This window comes from Balearica regulorum, chromosome 6 (genome assembly GCF_011004875.1).
Source record: "Balearica regulorum gibbericeps isolate bBalReg1 chromosome 6, bBalReg1.pri, whole genome shotgun sequence".
Classification (NCBI taxonomy): Eukaryota; Metazoa; Chordata; class Aves; order Gruiformes; family Gruidae; genus Balearica; species Balearica regulorum.
In genome coordinates this window covers 40,811,621-40,831,661 of record NC_046189.1, presented here as the reverse complement: position 1 = coordinate 40,831,661, position 20,041 = coordinate 40,811,621, and the positions used below count along the sequence as shown (strand labels likewise).

Sequence of the window (20,041 nt, the reverse complement as noted above, 5' to 3'; positions counted from 1 at the left end):
GCTGTGAACGGTTGCGTTTGGCCCTTGCTCACAGCTATCGATGTGCTCGGGCAAACCAGGTGGCCATGGGGCCTGGTCTTATGGCCAGAGAGATTATTGAGGAACAGAAAATAGTGAACAAAAAGCTCCTGACACACTCAGCAACTGCCTGTAACCCTATCTGTCCTTTAATCCCTTTGGGAAGCAATAGTCTGGGTTTATATCAACTAGTTTTATGAGTACTGGGGATATTTATTTAATCTTTGCTCAGCACTCAGCCCAACCCCAATGTTTCTGCTGCCTTAACACACGTTCGCCCTCGTCCTTACCCCCACGCCACAGCCAGTCATGGCTTTGCAGCCCGCGCAAAGGTGGCTTACTGGAAGGGTGGAGGTAGACGATGTCCTTCACGGTGAAGTCCTTGGGCTGCGCGGCTGGCAGGCCGCTGGCCAGCAAGCTGAGCAGCAGCACCCATGCTGGCGTGGGCTGCGAGGCCATCGCCGGGCAAAGCCGTATTCATGCGGCGGCTGAAGATCCTCACCTGGGCAATAGCGGAGAACAGGGGTAAGTAGAGCAAAGCCGTGAGGAGCCTGGCCACCGCCTCGGCCCCCATCAACCCAATCTCACCAAAACCACGATGGTCCCACGAACATTCAGCTGCCCTGCCGTGGGGACAGGCAGCAGTGTGGTTACTTTGGCTTGGCTTCGGTGACATCCCTGCCACCGCCTGGGAAAAGGACTCGGGCAAACCCTCTCCCAGCTAGAGAGCTGCAAATGGGAGCCAAGGGGAAGGGCGGTGGGGTTTGCCACTACAATTTAACCGGTTAGCAACTGGTTTTCAAAAACCTCAGTAGGACGCTAATAAAGTCATCACTGGTCTCTACTCGGACATCTAGCCGTTGACCATCCAGCCAATTCCTTATCCACCAAGTGGTCCATCTGTCAAATCTGTATCCCTCCATTTTAGAGACAAGGATGTTGTGCAGGACAGTGTCAAATGCTTTGCAAAAGTCTAGGTAGATGATATCAGTCATTCTTCCTTTATCTACCGATGCTGTAACCCTGTCGTAGAAGGCCACCAAATTTGTCAGGCACCATTTGCCCTTCGTGAAGCCATGTTGGCTACCACCAATCACCTCTGTTTTCCATGTGCCTGAGCATAGTTTCCAGGAGGACCTGCCACATGATCTCGCCAGGCATAGAGGTGAGACTGACCGGCCTGTAGTTCCCCGGGTCTTCTTTTTTTCCCTTCTTAAAAATGGGGGGTATGTTTCCCCTTTTCCAGTCACTGGGAACTTCACCAGACTGCCACGACTTCTCAAATATGATGGATATAGTGACTTAGCAACTTCATCCGCCAGTTCCTTCAGGACCCATAGATGCATCTCATCAGGTCCCACGGACCTGTGCATCTTCAGGTTCCTTAGATGGTCTGGAACCTGATCTTCTCCTCCAGTGGGTGGTTCTTCGTTCTCCCATTCCCTGCCTTTGCCTTCGGAGGCTTGGGTGGTGTGGCTAGAGCACTTGCTGGTGAAGACTGAGGCAAAAAAATTCTCTGAGTACGTCAGCCTTCTCCATATCCTGGGTAACCAGGTCTCCTGTTTCCTTCTAGAGAGGGCCCTAGTCTTCCTTTTATCACTAAGGTACCTATAGAAGCTTTTCTGGTTGTCTTTGGCATCCCTGGCAAGATTGAATTCTATCAGGGCTTCGGCTTTCCTAACCTGCTCCCTGGCTGCTCGGACAGTTTCTCTATATTCTTCCCAGGCTACCTGCCCTTGCTTCCACCCTCTGTGGGCTTCCTTTCTGTGTTTGAGTTTGCCCAGGAGCAGCTTGTTCATCCATGCAGGCCTCCTGGTGTTTTTGCCTGACTTCTTCTTTGTTGGGATGCATCGCTCCTGAGCTTGGAGGAGATGACTCTTGAATACTAACCAGTTGTCTGGGGCCCCTCTTCCCTCCAGGACTTTGTCCCATGGTATTCTACAAAGCAGGTCCCTGAAGAGGCCAAAGTCTGCTCTCCTGAAGTCCAGGGTAGGGAGCTTGCTGTGTGCCCTCCTCGCTGCCCTGAGCATCTTGAACTCCACCATTTCATGATCACTGCAGCCAAGGCTGCCCTTGAGCTTCACATTCCCCACCAGCCCCTCCTTGTTGGTGAGAACAAGGTCCAGCACGGCACCTCTCCTCGTTGGCTCCTCTGCCACTTGCAGAAGGAAGTTATCATCAATGCATTCCAAGAACCTCCTGGACTGCTTGTGCCCTGCTGTGAAGCTCCACGTTACTTTCCACGTATCTCAGGAAAGGTGAGGAGCACCAGCTGCTGCAGGTTGTCCCTACCTTCAGCTGGCTGCTGTTAGTAACATAAAGTGATGATTACATTTTCCTCTTCTGTGCTCCAAAGGGTCTTATTCCCTCTGTGACACTGTTGACAAAAGATGCAGCATATTTTTGCCACATCCCTGAATGAAGGGAACTAATTTCAGCAGAAACAAATACCTGCTGCAGTACCACTTGTTGAAGCCATCCCAAAACCAGCAGCTTTCAGGAGCATCCCAATCCCTGTACCCAGGCTCCGGGGAGCCATCCAGGAGCACACAACGCTAATGCATTGTTAAATACACAGCTCATATTATTACAATTCCTTAAAAATTATGAAAAAGTGCCTTGAAAACCAAGCAGAACAGGAAAGCCCTGAGAGGACGTGGCTGCTGAGCCAGGCAGGAGCCGCCGATTTCCCCTGGCCACTGGCGTCCATCCAGAACACACAGGGCTGGGGTTTTTTTTTCCGCTCAGACTGACCAAAAGATCTGCAGTACCCAGCTATTTCCTAAGCAACTTTGAAAGTGTGGTAGCTATTATTTAATAAATCAATGTTTTGGGTTTTTTTCAGGAAAGATGTTCCAGGGGCGGGGATGTAACCTTCCACCTCTGCCTCCAAATGTTTGTCTCGCAGTGGAGACCCACACAGGACTCACGGCGCAATGGCCATCGGGGGGGACTGTCGTTATCCTTGGCTTTTATCTGAAAACAGCTCTTTTATTGAAACACCACAAAGTCCATAAAAATAGTGCGGGAAACAGATAACACATAACATGGTGCATTAAACTTTGTTGTTTTAACCTTACGAAGGGGGAAAATGCCAATTTCCATTGGTTTTACTCCACAGATGCCTATCAGCCAGGGAAAAATGAAATCCGGATTAGAAGCAGAAAGGAAATAGAACAACCTCTCCCAGCCACGAGAAAGACAAAAGAAACGGGACCTGCGGCTCTCTGTGGGGTCTGGAGGAAGAGCCCCCAGCAAAGCCACTGGAGCCCACCTTGGCGAGGGAGCCGGGTCCATGTGTAGATTTAGGACTATTCACGTTTTTGAGTTCCTCACGGCTAAAACCACACGGACCTGTGGCTGAGCTGGCCAAATGCCGACACTGTCCCGACGGTCCTGAGCTGAGGACAACAGGAGCCATCAGCTGCACAAGCAACGGCACTGGGTAGACACGTTCCAGTCCGGGAACATTTGCTTTTGAGGCACGTATCTGTATGTAACACAAGTCACACACAGTGCTCGGCGCAAGGAAACAAGTTGTGTTTGGACTCCTGAGCCAAGTCTCTCCTTTCCTACGCAAGAGGAGACCTGTCCATCGCCGCACACACATCAGCTTCACCAGAGCCACTCAACAGCAACTGCGTTTTCACACGTGGAAATTGCTTTGTAGTCATACTGTTAAGATAATGAAGGTTTGGAGGAGAGAGAGGGCGCTTTGGATTATTTTTTATCCCAAATAAAACAAGGCAGATTTAATAAGCCCTATTATTCATTTCAAGAAACCAGCAGTTTGAAACTCTTTGTCAGCTCACAGGGTCTCAGCAGCAATCCTGTGATACAGTACAAAATATTTAGGACCCCCACCCCAAAGAGAGGAGCTCTTCATAGCTCAAGGCAAACTCCCAACAGCAGCCTATGATTAACATATGTTATCAAATGAGAACATAAGGGACAAATAGCAATATTTTAAGTTAAAACATAGCAAGATTAAAATAATGGCAAGAATTCCTCCCAGATATAATAAGAAAATAATTTGTTGAGTTTTCTCATCATAATCACAAAAAGCACTTGTATTTACAGTACTGATCAAAGTCTTCCAGTTGAGTACACCAGTTTTCCCTCTATCCTACAGGCTCCCTTTTATGGGGCAAATCGCTCATTCAGCCAATCTCCAAATGTCTGTATGTAACTGTCAATACTTGCCTCGTCGTCAGATTCAGAAGACAAGTGGCTGTTAGTCCTGCGTGAAAGGGTGGCAGAAATCCTCCAGCTGCACGCTAAAAATACTCACATCACGCCTCTTGTACTTACAAGCAGCTTAATTTCCAACACCACTTCTAATCAGTTGCAAGAACCACAAATGAATATATAGAATTCACTTCCCCATCTCTATTTTATATTTTTGAAACAGATTTAATTACAGGTAAGGAATTAAAATTAAAAAAACCCCCTCTGTGTTACAAAACAATCCTGAGCAGACCAAAGCAAGGCCAGCCTGGCCACTGTTTTGAACCGTGGCAGTTACTGAAGTAGAAAATACTTATGGAAAAAACACACCTGACAGCGTTACAATCACTGCGCTTCACAGCGAGCATGTTCTCCCTCATCATTTCATACAAGCACAGATAGTATAAAACCAGATATTTCTGTGTACGTAGAAGTACCTACTGTCAGAAACCTCAATATTTCACAAATACTTTGAGGATGCACACATAGCTCTGCCTTTCACAGAGGGCAAAATACACGTATGAATATGCTACATCTGATTGAGAAAATATTTATTGATATGTAAGGAAATGCTGATGTTTCACACAGTGGAACATACGTTCTCCAGTGTATGGGCACGCATTTTTTCCTTCTGAGTTAACTCGGCTCCTTTCCAGATGTAGTAGCCTCTCGTGCATAGTAGTGTGCAGGCACCAGCCTAATAGAAAATGGCATGGCCCGCTCTGAATTTGATACCGGATTGCAGTTAGGGGAAATAGTCACATGGTATTTAGATCATGCAGTCTGTTTATAAAAGGTCTTGGGTGCTGACACAGAAATCCTAGTTAACTCAATCTTTCCAGCTTCACCAGCACCTTTCAGACGGAAAGGCATCCCCAGCCCCGCTCTGCAGCAGGATTACTTCTTCCTGCCCTTTGCCCTGACACGGCGCTGTGGAAATTAACCATTAAATTCCCTAAGCAGCAGCCCAATTGCCTGTTTGTCAGGTCTCATTAGAGTGGTGGCATGTCGTCCTCGCTGTCACCAGCGCGGGGGACAATGGAAGGTCCTTGTCCTCCAAGGAAGGACCAGGGAGCACTTGAGCAGAGGCTCTGCCAAATGTCAGACCACCAGTTCTGGGGGGGAGACACATTGCTGGAGAGCACAGGTATTTGTGAGGATGCAGTTGTCCCTCCTGTCCCTCTCGCAAGCTCAGTAGATACCTGCTAGCTGGTCTTCACTGACGGCCACGAGCTGGGCTGCTGCCAGCTGAAAGGTTGCAGCAAACGTTGCAGCATTTCAGGAGAAAAAAAAAAAAAAAAAAAGTCAGACACCAAATCTTCCCATACAACCATTTGGCCAAAGCCAGGCAGGAAGGAATTCCTGGTTTGTGGGCGTTTCTGTGGTTCTCCTCCTCGTGTGAGTACAGCACACGGTGTGGTGTTCAGTGCCCCTCCACATCCCTCCCACGGGAGATGAAGTATTGCCCTGCTCTCCCCGGATGTCTGATGCAGATGGAGGTTGCCCAGTCTCACAGGAGGTTGATGCTCTGCTGACATCTCGGCTCCACCTTCCGCCTACATGTCCTCCTCACTGTCTGGGCCAAATCACAAAGTTTTATGGCTTACTACCTCATCTCATCTTGAAGACATTTCCTCTTATCTCTTCACTTGGAAGAGCCTCCGTCTCAGGGTGCCCTCAAGCAACACTTCTTTCAGATAGATAAAATAGTAAAAACAAATAAAAGCCCCCTCTCAGCAGGCAGGAGACATATCAGCCCTAAAGTATCAAGCACAACGTGCCAAAGCAGCAACATCTGTGAGAAACTGCAGAAACCACAGCACGAGTAATTTGCTCTTGCAAGCTACACTGTGCAAGGTCAGCAGGACCATCCTTCTACTATGTTATGATGATTTTTCATCAGTGATAAACCAAGTCAAAGCAGCTACAATGCTGGAAGATCTGTTTCTGGATGGAAAGTCTACGCAACAGTAGTTCCTCCTTTTGCACGTCACCAATGTGACTTTCCCAACAATTGCAAGAGTTAATTCACTTTTTTTCTTTACGTTTCCTCCTGCCTTTCTTCCAGTCCACGTAAAGCTACAGGTTTCTAGATTCAGTAGTGGAAACTCCATATATGTATTCATTTGCAGCTCTCTACAGCTTCAAAAACTAATCCCCACATCTCTATCTGTGTAATGTCAGCACTGTCCAAAGACAAATCTGAATTGCAATGGAAGTTTTCCCATCTACCAGCTGTGCAGGATCCTGGAAAGCAATCCCAGAAACTATTTGCAACTTTGACAGCTCTAATGGCAATTTTCTCCCCTCATGTCTCTCCTGCTGAATTCTTAACCTCTTTTTTTTCTTTTTTTTCTTTTTTCTTTTTTTTTTTTTTGTCTTTTCTGTTTATATCATGACTTTTAGTTCCTACCTCACACATTAGAAAGGTTTTGAACAAAAAATGGAATTAATTTGAATTGCCTTCAAATCCAGCTTCTTTCCACTTGCCACTTAGAGAATTTTCTTTGCAGTTTGGCCCTGGGAGTAGTTAAATATATGTTACCCTCCTGATAATACAAGATGTAGTGAAACACATGCAACTTCTATGTAAAGAACCTGTAGGAGCTCTTGCAAAGGGGTTTGCTACCTCTCCTCAATTACAGTAAGCAAGAGTAATTAAACAATCAAACACAATTAGTGCACAAATTACTCCCAGAAAAGTGGACGATCTAATCGCCTCGCTGCTAATTACAAAGCCCGTAGTTCATTGAGCTAAAAGCCCACGTCCTGAGGAAGTGAAGGGGGTACAATATGTTCCCTCTCACGCCGTCTTCCCTCGGATGGAATTTAATCTTTAACAAGATGTGACTTCAAGATTATTTTAGAAGTCCCACATTGCTTCTATTTTCAACTTGTATTATTTATATTTTTAGTCTGGCTAGAAAAAGCTTAACTTTTCTTAGGACCTGTACAGGCCCCTTTTAATCTTCTAATGAGTTGTAGTAAAATGTCACTTGTATTCATGCATCCCCAGAGAGTAGTTGGGCTTCAGATAAGCACAGAAGAGAGTTGAAACAGATGTATTTCACTTGAGTATTTCAGATACTTAGTATTTAGCATAAATGACAGAAAAAAATTAGCTTAAAAATCAGGCAGGCCATGATGTTCGTATGAGAAAATACAATATATGCAAATAAAGTGTCAAACTGAGAAGGAGAGATATTAAAAGTTAGATATTCATTCCTACTTCACTCCACCCCATATAACACACAGGGGTGCAGGGCCATGACTGTTTTTCTTAATTAGACATAATATACAAGACTGTGACTATGAAAGACAGACGCGGATGATCTGATCAATCACTTCAAGACCCACCCCCCAGGTTTTCGCATTGCGTGCGAAGGAGGCAGCGGGGCAGCGAGCCCTGAACTCAACAGGATGCATAAGATCAGGATTCGGCTCAGTCTGGGAATTTTGGATGCCGGCACTCACCCCTCCCGTGTCCGATGGCACATGGGCTGACCTCAATGTGCGGGGAGCCCCAGACAGCCCGGCTCCACGCAGACAGAGGATAAGGAACCCATGCGTGAGCACAGAAATCGCGGGATTTTCCTGCTAAGAAGAATCAAAAAACCAGTTGTTGAGTTCCAGCAGCCAGGCTCCTCTGCAAAGGGCAAGAGGGGGTGTAAATCCTTTCCTAAACAAACATTTAGGTTCACTGGGGCAACAGAAAGGGCTCCTCTGTCCAAGGGAGGGATGCTGTTTGTGTGGAACACACGTTGCATACGGCTCCTCTTTGCTCCTTGTGAAAGTCTCGTAGAAAAAGGAGGTGCCAGGCTCCGTGCAGCCAGCCCCAGGGTGCCCGGCCAGTGCGTTTCGGGACGGGGGGCTGCGACTGCCGGTCTGGGGTTGGTGGCCACACCATGAAATGGCCCTGGCAGCGGGCAGGGTGGTGGTCCTCTCCAAGGGAAAAGTAAAATGAGGTCCTGAGCTTATGCGGTAAGTTAAATTTGGGTGAGGCTCAGTATGGCAAGAGCAGTTGGGATCGTTCTGGACCATCTTTCCTATTTACATTTAACCCAATAGGCAAGAGCATTCCAGTTAAAATACAGGGAAGCACCAACGATACCACTGTGCAATGCATCTGCTAGGAAAAAAGGAAAAAATTTGCATCATGTTACCAGCTAAAATATAGCCAAAGGGTAAGAGATGCCAGAGACACAAGTGAAATCAAACAAACGAGAAGGCACCCCATGCTTACGAAGAGATAGCTGGTAAATGATCTAATCTGCAACCAAGACATGAAACTTCAATAAAATAGTTTTCTAGTCTATATACCAGCCTGGCATATATATTCACAGCAGTTTTGAAAGAATGAGGCGATCCCACTGAGCTTTTATTAAGCCTAGAAAATTGGGATGATCTAGAGACCAGGAGGATCATCAGCACAAACTCAGTGTTTTTAAAGGATGAAAGGAACGACTGCTTAGCCTAAGGCCAGTCCTAGGTAAACTCACAGAACAGTTTATTCGTGCTACAGCAACAAACGTTTCAAGTTGTAAAAAATTGCAAGAGGGAGTTGGTAGGACTTTGTGGAAAATAGGTCTCCAAACAAACCCGTCCTTGTCGAATGGGCAGGATTACGGCTCTGGCTGTGAATGGAGACTGTTACACAGAATAATTGGGGAGAGACCAAAGCAGAGAGCCAAAGCACCGAACCCTTCTGATTACAAAAATGTGTTCTACCCAATTAACCAAGCATGCTTGGGCCAAATTAAAAAAAAAAACAAACCACAGCTTAGTGACATCTCAAAATCTAATTGGTGAAAAGGGCGTCTTCATATGAAAACACTTTTTTTCCCCCCACTTTCCTGCAAGGCTAGGTTCAGCACTTTTGTGCGAAAGTACTGACAACAAGAAACTTCTTGTATTAAACACCGAGGAAGACGTTAAAGAGTGAGTCGAAACGCTTGTCCGTCATGCAACAAACTGTGCTTTAATAAAACCATACATCAATCTGCGCCATTGTGTCCTCGCTCTCCTGATGCCTTCCCCCCCAGCTCTCCAGAGCGATTTCTGACAGTTCTTCTCGGACATCACCCCACACATTTGACATGCTAGATTAGGCACCGAGTCACAGACTGCTCGGCATCGACCCAAAGCAAGCTTTGTGGAAGTTCAGAGATCAGCCCTGAAAACACAATATTGTGGAAATGAGATTTTATTACTATGAACTAATTCAAAACTTGAGGTTTTTCTCCCGCTGAAGAGAGCTTTGTCACCAAAAGCAGCGTAAACAGGATCAGGCCATTACTATTCCTTGTGATGGGTGAGATACTAATGAACTCCTTTGCTCTGCCCGTTCACGCTGTAGTGCCATGTTTTTTCCCCAAACAATTTAACATATTTCTGTAGTAGTTAGTGAACACCAGGTGGTATTGTTCCAGCCCCGGACACGCATAGATTAGGCTGCAGAAGGGCTCGTTCCCCTGGCAGCTCACCCAGAGCTCATGCCATTTTTTCATTTCCCAACCCACGCGTGAATTCCCGTTGGCACAAGGCATCAAAAATACCATCAAGCCACAAAGGGAGGGGGACACGTATGAGGACAACACGGCTGCTTTTGCTTATTTCCAAAGAGCGCGTCTCAAACCGGGCTGCAGAAGATGCCGCGCCAATGTCGGCAGCTAACCCTCAAGAAAATAACTGGGAACGGGCTGACCATTCCCAGCCATACGCTTTCGGCGCCTACATAAAGTTTAATGAACAACGAACCGAGCCTCGCACAACGATCCTTTAGATAAGTATCTCATTTTCCTTTTCCTCCTGATAGAAAAAAAAGTAGTTCATGTTTTTGTGTGTGTCCACATCTAGCCGAGTCAGAGGTGGCATCCAAAACCTAGTTTGTGCATCAAAATAAATAGGACCTTTCTTTATTATTTGTACTGCCACTCTTTTTGCTCCACAAGGACCATAGCAGAATTTGTAGGAAATCACTCTTTGCAGAAATTTCCACAATTAGTTACATGAAAAAAAAAATTTAAAATTAATCTGCTTTCATATTTTCTATCATATGATACTGAAATTCAAATAATTTTCTCATAAAGCTGTACTCAAAGTTATTCCACTGCCATCCCTCTGATTTTAATGCATATTTTATTTGGTATAAACATTAAAAAAGCTACATATCATTAAAGTCATGTAAAAGAAACCCGAATTAGAACTGACCAATTAGTGTTCTTTCAGCCATCTAGTTAATCCATGGAGTAAACAAACACTACCATCATTAATTCATTCAGATTTGCAATAGCTTTTCCAGAAAAACAAAATGCAGCATAACCCGAAACCAAACAACCCCCCCTCTGCTTCATAAGGCTTTCAAGTGCTATTTGAATTCCATGGCCAATTAATTATTTGGCACTTGTCCTCCCAGAAAAAGCCATTTAATTCCTTTATTTTTCTAACTTGTTGGTGAAAAAAAGCCAATTAAAAAGAAAACGACCGTCTCCACTCTGATGGGAAGCTATAAAGTACCACCCTCATTTTAGCCACCAGCCCCGTGACCGTTTCGAGCCTCCAGCCCTGCACCGATGGGTTCCAGCGGATGTTTCTGAGATTGAGACCTCGGTGTGCTCCCCGGTACTTATCCGTACATACGTGGCCTGTGAAGCTGAGCAGCAGTATATATTTGCCTTCCTACAGAAAGCTCTTTACCCTTTTCTTTCACAGAAATCTTCTCTGCAATAGTCACCCCCCCCCTTGTTAATATCGCTACAACTTACGGATGGACAAAGTGCTCGCCCTGCAACCTGACTCAAACGGAGCTGAGCCTTGGCACGCGCTATTCACTGAATAGCTGGATTCGCGCTAGTTTTAATTCATCTTTCCGAAGCTAAAGTGATCAGAACCACTTCGTTGCTCTGAGTTCACTTTGGAGGCTTATAAAGTGAATTAGCTGTAGGCAGAAAACTGTGGGACTAAAGTGGAGACATATTAATTCCCCATTGTATCAGTTTCTTTGTGTATTTAATTTTTCATTCTGTTTTCATACGAGCTGTGCACGCTCCCTACATTTCGCTTATAGCTAATTACTGTCAATCATCCCTCCATTTTACTGCATACAAATCGCATAAGCAAGGATATGGGCATAACACAATAGTCTCATTAAAAATACTGTTATATGACACAGGTAAACAGGAAAACATTCCCATGATCATTAATTATCTACTAACGTGTCATAAAGTTAATGGATTAATTTATATTTGTTCTTTTTTAAAAACAGTAAATCAAGATACTGCACAGAGGTAAATCCCTGTTGCAATGGAATCACTGCAAGCACAAAGCCAGACTCTCAGCCTCCTGGATTTCCCACAAAAACAGACCAATTCGTTTGTAAGCAATGTCAGAAAAGTTTTTTTGTTTTCTTGTTTTTCCTGTTATTTGGTTAGGGGTTTTTTTTTTGTTTGTGGTGGTTTAGTTTTTTTCTTCCAATTGTTAGTTTAACCCACCAGAAATAATTACCTGGAGTTTGTGGGTTATTTACCGTGTTGATCGTGGTTAGCTTCATATAACAACAGTGTGCAAGGACAGAAAAAGTGAATCTCTCTGAAACAACAATGCCTGCCTGGCTGATATTTTCCCAAAATAACAAAATTATATTCATATGTTCATTTTGTCTCGTGGCAGAAATAATGTATACATGAATAAAGCTACCTAAAAAATTGCTAAGAGGAAGAGGGGGCAGGAAAACCACTGAGGACCTTATATGAAGACTCCGTGGGCTAGATCCTGCGAGTCATGGGACCACCACCGGGTGTCCATCATAACGGGTAAACCCTGGTTCTGGCAATAAAACCAGAACAAATCTCAGGAGAGCGAAGCACACGGAAGCAGGAGCCTGGGAGCCAGGACACCGGGGTGTACGTGGCACGAGATCAGCAGAGAAAAGGAACAGGAGCTGAGTGTGAAGAGATTGGGTTGTCCAGGATGGAGACAAAACCACATTCATTGAACAATTTTACCACATCCCTTTACACTTCCTCCCATAAGAAAATGAGGAAAATGCAGAAGCTGGTGGGTCTGCCCTCCTGCCTCTGTGGCCCCGCTCACCAACAGGTATGGGTCTCGCTCGACTTGCTTTGCTGGGGTAAACTGGAGCATGCACCTCATGGATCGTTTTGCACCTGGCCACGCTGGGTCAGTGTGTATTGCTCGGCAAGTTTACCGACCTCCAGTACACGACTTAAAACATAACTCCTACTTGGTATTAGTTAAGCTTTAAATTTTACCCTCCATCCTGGAACATCTCTGTAATGTAGGAGTTGTCACCCCTTCGGTCTTGTGCCTTCGATAAGCCCAGCTGGGGCAGGCTCCTGTGCGGGGTGGTCAGGCAGCCTCTGTGGGGTTTTGACATCCTCATCACCCCTTTGCCGTCAGCTGTAACCAGCCCCGCTCCCTGATGTCTCATGCATTTGTCCTAACACCTCCGTTAACGCCTTCCACACACCACCTTTCTATGCACTGTCATCTCTGCTAGTGTCCATTTCATTCAGCTGAGATGCTTTAATATCATTAGTTCACCAGATGGAAAATATATCACGTAAGATACGAAATAACATGTTGCGTATCAGTAACAGGGAGCTAAGGCAGACCTCCTCCTGCTCCATCTTCAATCTGCCCCATCAAACCTCTCACCTCCTGGAGATCAAGCTTCACTGCAGACTCCTCTGCTCCTTCATTTATCTCTTCATCTCCTCTGCCTCTTGCTAGATCCAAATGTCTCATCATCTTGGCATCAGAGTCCACTTTCCCAAGGTTCAGAGTGTTTATGGAGTATCATCAGTAATTCAAGTGTCTGCCAGCTAAGAGATGTTATCTTCAGCATAGCTGAAGAATACCTCAAAATCATGCTCCGACTCATCTGCCTAAAACACTCACCTACAGAACATGCTAAAAACAGAAGTAATTTTCAAAATGTGCCCCCCTGATTTAACCAGTTGCTTAATTTTCACAGATGAATCATCTGGCATTCCACAGGCCACGATATATAGCTTTCATTATGTCACTGCTGACATTTTCACCGCTGGAAGACCATGATTTACTGGTTTTCATTAGACCTGATCTCCACTCTTGGTCCTACCCCAACTTGTTGAGGAATCCATGTCTGATGGGTGAAATGTTGATCTGACTTGAAAATACACTGCCCTTCATCTACTGTTTTCTCTAAAATTTACCTTTTCTGACAATTACTTCCAATGCTGACAGTAAGAATATACTATTATAAATAATGAACCCGAGAGGACATCTCTTCCTCCAGCCTTGGGAGAAAGTAGGCTTCTAGCAGAGACCCTCCACAATCATAGCCACAACACTGCTGTATTTTTATCACAACAAATACTAATGAATATTTACAATTAAATAAAACCATTTTATTCAAAACATTTGAACTGAAACTTTTTGCTTTCCAGCTGAAGCACCAGGCCAGTATCAGCATTAGGCGGTGGGATTAATACTACCAGAGGGGATGCTTTTTTCCCTGCAAAGGCATTTTTTGTCAAAACTGGTATTTTTAAACCATCTAAAAGGGTCCCAAAGTCCAGAACACATGACTTCACATTTTAAACTCTCTCTGATTTTTTCAATAGACATATTTGCCATTGCGCAGTTCCATAACTTTCCAGCAATTTTCCCAAAAGCTTGCAAGAAACCACCTGCTGATTCTACCCATCAGGATGCTGCTTGGGCTCCAGCAATTGACCTTCTTCCACTGTTCTGTTCTAAGCCAAACTGCCCTCCTCATTTTCTTACCTACAAATTATACTGAGATAAACTCTAAACATAAATGTTCATGAGCACTGAAAACTGAAGTGCTGATGGAAAGAGAAAAGCTCAACTCACACAAACCAGGTAATCCAGGTCTTGTGCTTCTCCTTCCTTGGAGCTTCCATGGACTGATCCAGTTCTCCATCACAAGTCACATCAACTAACCTGTGTTGGCTGTGAACAGCTGCAAGTCCTGCCTGTTTGAGGCCACACTGATTTCATTGTACTTCTTTCCTAGCAAAGACCTCCCTAAGCATTGAGAAACCTCCTCCCGAAGGCTGAAGGCTCCTTTGCATTAACAAAGCATTGCCCACGGGTCAGCACGGCCAGTACTGCAAGATATATAGCTGACAGCACAACCATGCCAGAAAATGTGGCCCACATCATTATTTGAAAAGAAAGGGGGGGGGAAGCAAAAACCAAAACCAACAGACAATAAGTCAAGCACTAGTAAGAAGTGATTATTGAAAATTGAAACAGGTCATTGAAAACCCGATTAAAAAAAAAAAAAAGAAAATTAAATCAGTCTAGAATAAAGTATGATAGACGTTTACTCCCTAAAGCCAACAGAGAGGCTAACTAGCAAATGGGCTGAAAACTCAAAAATCTTACTGGTCCAAACAATACATGAGAACATGTCTGATGAGAGGAATTCCAAATTGCTTTCTATGGCACTATTTTTGTTAATTTCTCTTCTATGTGCAATTGAGACCTCATGAAAAATTAAATCAGGCCAAGGTTCTTATAGGAAATTATGGCCTTTCCAAGAATATTATAGATAAAACACAGATTACTCAACAACGTCTATTATCATTCACACCCTACTCACCAACAGATACACATTTTGGCACTAAAAGACTGATTTAATTTCTGTAATGTCTAATTATGTCACAAGTCATTGGCTGTAAAACCATCTATGTGCTTAAATCCATATTGGGTTCTAACTAAAGAAAAATGGCATTTCTGTTTTATTTTTAAGTAAAATATGCACTAGCTGTAAATATCTCAAACTACTCATGCAAGAAAGACATTAAAAAATGAACTATAAACAGTGAGACTATGTTATGGAGCAAACCAGCACTACAAACAGACGGCAAGATTATCTGATATAATTCCATGGGAAGTGCCGTAGAAATCTACTTTGTCCAAAGAAGAGCCCCCAACTTCTGCAGCACTGCAGGCAAATCTCAGCACTGGTGGCCTTTCTGTAAGCTCCGGGCACTGGCCGCTTCCACCCAACTCATGAGTGAAGTCATCTCTGGTGATACTCAGAAACGAAGGCACGGTGTTAGCACGTGCTAGCGTGTCTTTGCTGGTGGCAATGATTATCTATCACAACCCTGGGCAGGGGCTACAGGAGCTAGAAGGAACAGTGCCAAGGAGTGAGGCTCACCATCGGCTGCCTGTTCACCAGAGAACCATGGCCAGAGAACCTTCTCCTTTAGTATCTTGAATCTTTTCACATAATTTTTGAAGGGTCAACCCACCCCTGCTCCCCTTTCCTATTTGTTTCCTTCTTTCATTCCCAGGAAAACTGATTGATTACCCATGATTCCTTCACTGGTAGATCCCATTCCCAATAATTTTTCTCCCTAAATAACTCATTGGGGTTAAGATTTCTGGGCTGAAGTGGGCCAAGAGAAGGCCAAGAAGGGCTGGCCACACACAAAGCACCCGTGGTTAGTGGTGCAGAGCCCTGCTTAGCCCCAGCATCGTGCCCGGACATCGCCTGGGAGAGCCACACGAGCAGACAGCAGCCGAGACCGTACCATGCAAGCGTGCTCGTGGCACGGGCGCTCGAGCATGCACAGCTCCTGCATTTGCACACTGGGGTCACTGGTAGCACACAGGGGTCACAAGCTAAGAGATGTGTGGTTATCATCTCGGTGATTACACCCTCAACGCTCCTCTCGGTGGAAGTCTGGCAGGGTTTGCTTCTATATTTAAATGTAAAGCCTCAGTAACTCCAAAAACATGAGGAAACCAGAAATTCTCATGAGAAGACCTGCTCTGTTTTCCTCTGGTGTTCTGAGGCTCACTGCAATGGCATTCGGGTCAGCAAAAAAAACCTTCTGTTGACCTCGAAAAGCGGCTCCATAGGGCTGCTGTGCCACTGCATGGCAGGATGAGCATCCTCCCGCAACGCCTGAACAAAGACGTTGTTCCCACGGAGAGCTGCAGCACCCACCCAGACCTGGCACCTCCTGCACCCACAGCAGCTTTACACATAAGGTCATCATTGCAGCCGCAGCTCCGAGCACCACAATTATGAATACACCATAAAAATAGTTTGCTCACACCCCACTTAGCCAAGCACTGGAGCCAAAGCAGTGCCGTCGGGTCTGGCACCAAGAAATCATCGCGCTCTCACCCACCATCAGTCAGGTCCCTTGTCTGCAGCGCACAAAACCCCTCACAGCACAACAAGCGCTTTTAAAAATATACCTTTCTGCAGAGAAGGGACAGGTAACCGAAGAAATCTAGGCCTGCCAAGATGCGGCAGGATAAGGTGCGCAGTAACCAAGCCTCCCGAACCAGGGGAACAGTATCTCTCTGAACTCCTTATAAAGTTATACAGCAGCATGAGAAGCATCAGGAATTAATTAGAAAACAGGTTTCCACATCTGATCAGGTGTCTGCTCTTTCTGCTGCAGCCTTGTTTACAAGGAAGACGGGCACCAGAGCTGACTCCTCCAGAACAAGCTGACACCTATTGCTTTATTTACACTCCTGCAGGGGGGGGGGGGAACATCACTCAAGATAAAAGAGGTAGAGAAATAAAAGAAAAAAATACTAGATGGAAGTTTGTAGAGTCTGCTCTTGCATTTACTCTCTGCACACATCCATGACTTCTTCCCTATGCAATAAAACTAACTGGAAAGCAAAAAAAGGTCTCACCCCATCTACAAGGGATTTGTTTCCTCCAGAAATATACACTATGAAAACCTAAATAATGAAAATTATTCACCTGAGAAAACAAAATAATCAGTGGTTTAAGTCTCTGCTTTATATTATTTCAGCTAAAAAAGAATTAATAAAATAATCAATTGTATACCAGAAACAAAGTAGCTACAACTCTTTGAAGATAAACCCCTACATGGCCTTATCTGCCAGCGTATATATATGTATTTTTTTAGCTTAAGTGGAAATGTGTGAATCTTCACAATTACAATTCTGCAGGAGATCGGCAGGCCCAGGCCAAAGGGGAGGCACCGCACCAGGAGATCAGGCGAATTTGCAGTCCCAGCAGCAGAGGGGTACGGGGCGGGTACCCAACCCCAGAGCACAAACCCGTAACTTCATCCCTTGTGCTTGCTCAAACTCCAGTACCCAAATCATTGCAACAGCTCAGAAAATCTCGTCTTTCTTCTCGAAGCAGAAGAGAAGAAATAAAAAATGTGCCATACAACCTTCTCTTGTTATGACAGACTTGCAGAGCTATTTCAATTTTTGATTTAGTATCAGGGGGGTTGGTTTCTACGAAGCTCCAAGCCATGCTGCTGTGCCAGAGATATGATGTCATGTAACTAAATTTCTGATTCCCCGCCAGTTTGAGCAGTGATATTAAATGAAGCCAAAACGAGCTTCCTGTGTGTGCTAAACTGGAAACAAAAGAGCACTTTTACAACGCTGCCCTCGGGGTTAATAGAAATATATATATGTCCAACTCAAGGCACAGTTACCATCTTATCACACTATCAGCTTCTACATGTATCGAACAAAGTACAGTGTGGGCTCTTACGTAATGCGGCTATATTTAAGTCAGCGTAGACAGATGCAGAGACTTCAAAACAGGGGCAGGCACCAAACCACCAGCTCAGATCCACCCACCACAGGACATGCCTGCCCAGCTGCTCGGTTCCCAAACGTGGAGCCCGTGACACGGGGTAGAAGACGCAACCTAAAACCCCAACTGGAGATGGAAAAGTCACTATTTGTTTTGAATTATAAGAAATCATTTGGATCTTAATTTAGCACCACTGCCAACCAGTCCCGATAGCTGTAGACACCTGGGAGTTCTAACCACAACTAAATCAAGAATGTGATTATGGGTCAGATTTGGAGAGAATCTGCAAAGTAGATGTTACAGCTCACACTGAGGCCAATGGCTGCTTAGCTTTAGCAGCATTTTACCTGCACCGATGTACTCTGTTATCGCCCAACCGTTCCTGAGCATTGGCCATGGAGGATGCCACCCCTGAAGGATCAGGCTTGGTAGGTTCATCTCACACGGCCTGAACTGGGCTCAGCAATGGCCGTGAAAGATGATGGCCAAAGATCTGGCGATGGTGATGCTTTCTTTAAGCAATCTCAAAATGTCATTTTAAGTGTCAGAGAACCAAAACATTTCAGATGACACAGAAAGTGCTGTATTATACAGCCAAGTATCATGTCTGGCAAGGTCTGTCCATGGGACATGACTTTTCCAGTATTTCAATGGCACCCAACTGCTGCATGCACAACTGTGCATGGACCCCAAATATGTCCCATGTTCGGTGAGTCCGACAAGATGGACCTGAACCCCAGCAGACAGGGCAACCAAGGACTGATAAAATAAATATACCTGCCAGAGTTTCAAGGAGACTTAGTGCCCCACTGGAGACCACAGATACAGCCTCACTCCTGAATAATAAACCAATTTTAATGGAACTGTTGTGACACACGATGCCCTGAGAAATATCAAGTTAACTGACACAGTTCTGCAGGTATTTTGGATTTGAAAAGAATGAGCAGATATTAAAGTCTGTCTTGAAATGCTTGAGAATAATGCAAAAAAATCCAACAAATGAATGGCGCTCAGACAGATCTAGCTAAGACTGCTAACTGGTGGTCCAGCCCTGCCAGATGCTGTTGACGGCTGTTGAAAGCACATGCAATCATTTCAAGACAAATCATCTTGAAAATAATCCTCCCTCAAGAAAGCTTATGATATCCAACAAATGTAAACCGTTTCAGACAACCGTGGAAAGAAGAGGATTGTAAAGATCTCAGAAAAGCAATTACATCAGAGAGAAAAACAGAGTGAAGACCAAGGCTGGCATCAACAAACACATCTATCAAGTAATCCCCGAAGGGGACAAAAATCAACTAAATGGGTTTCAGTGTGGAAGTGCTCTCTGTTCCTGAAAATGCTGTATGAAAGCAGGTATGGGACGAGCCTCAGGAATGTGAGCCTCCACGGCCAGTTCCATCAAATTGTCACTGGACTACAAATGCCGGAGTGAATTTGGATATCCAGTGCACACCATTTTTCCATCATTTGAGATGTCTGAAATGCAAGAGCCTTCCCTGCCTTCAAAGTAAGTTACATTTTACTGAAAGTTACTATATTTTTCAAAAATTCTACAGATAATGCATGTGCTAAAGACATCACCAGAACTTGCCCTGTTGAGTAACAGCAACAGCTCAGTTCCTCTCTTTGACTCGCTAACAGTCAACAGTTAATCAGTAAGCTGCGCTGGTATCTGCAGAAGCTCTGTGTAGCTTTCCGCCTTTCTATACGATGGAAGTACCAACACTTTTAAAGACTGTTTTTCCATTCACAATAGCAACACAGGAGTGTTTCTGCAAGACCTTAAAACCTCTTCCCGTAACATGTCCTGTGAATGGATCCCAGATAAAACTTGCTAAATACACAACAGTCTTGAATTGAGATCAGAGTCAGAATTATCACAGCAATAAGTGTCTCCATAACAAAGCAGTGGTTATAATGTTGATCCTACTTTTTGGACCCTCAATAGACTTTTAATTCACGGGCATCAGACAGAATCCTTCATGTTTATTTTGACTGTCAAGCCAGGCAAATGTCTTCATAGCACAAGAATTAAAAGCGGGGGGGGGGGGAGGAAAGTGACAGATGTACAGCCACACACACCTTGCATGGCAACAATTTGGTGCATGGTCCAAAGCACCAAAACCTGTACTAATCACCTTGAGCTCATTAGTTTACAAAGCTTTGGCCCAACTCTAGCGGCTGGCAGATGATCAAGCT

At 44.8% G+C, this 20,041-nt stretch overlaps 1 protein-coding gene across 5 annotated transcripts in view; it reads right to left on the bottom strand.

Annotated features, from left to right (window-relative positions):
* LYPD6 (LY6/PLAUR domain containing 6) overlaps positions 1–20,041 on the bottom strand; it is a 69,553-nt gene that overhangs the window by 10,317 nt on the left and 39,195 nt on the right. For 4 of the 5 annotated variants that reach the window (XM_075757288.1, XM_075757291.1, XM_075757287.1 and 1 more), the window contains one exon: positions 360–520. In XM_075757288.1, the coding sequence (XP_075613403.1) occupies positions 360–477 (118 nt within the window). In that variant the 5' untranslated portion in view covers positions 478–520. Of the gene's footprint in view, positions 1–359; positions 521–5,447; positions 5,475–20,041 lie in introns of those variants that run through there. The other variant, XM_075757292.1, reaches the window with a different exon arrangement.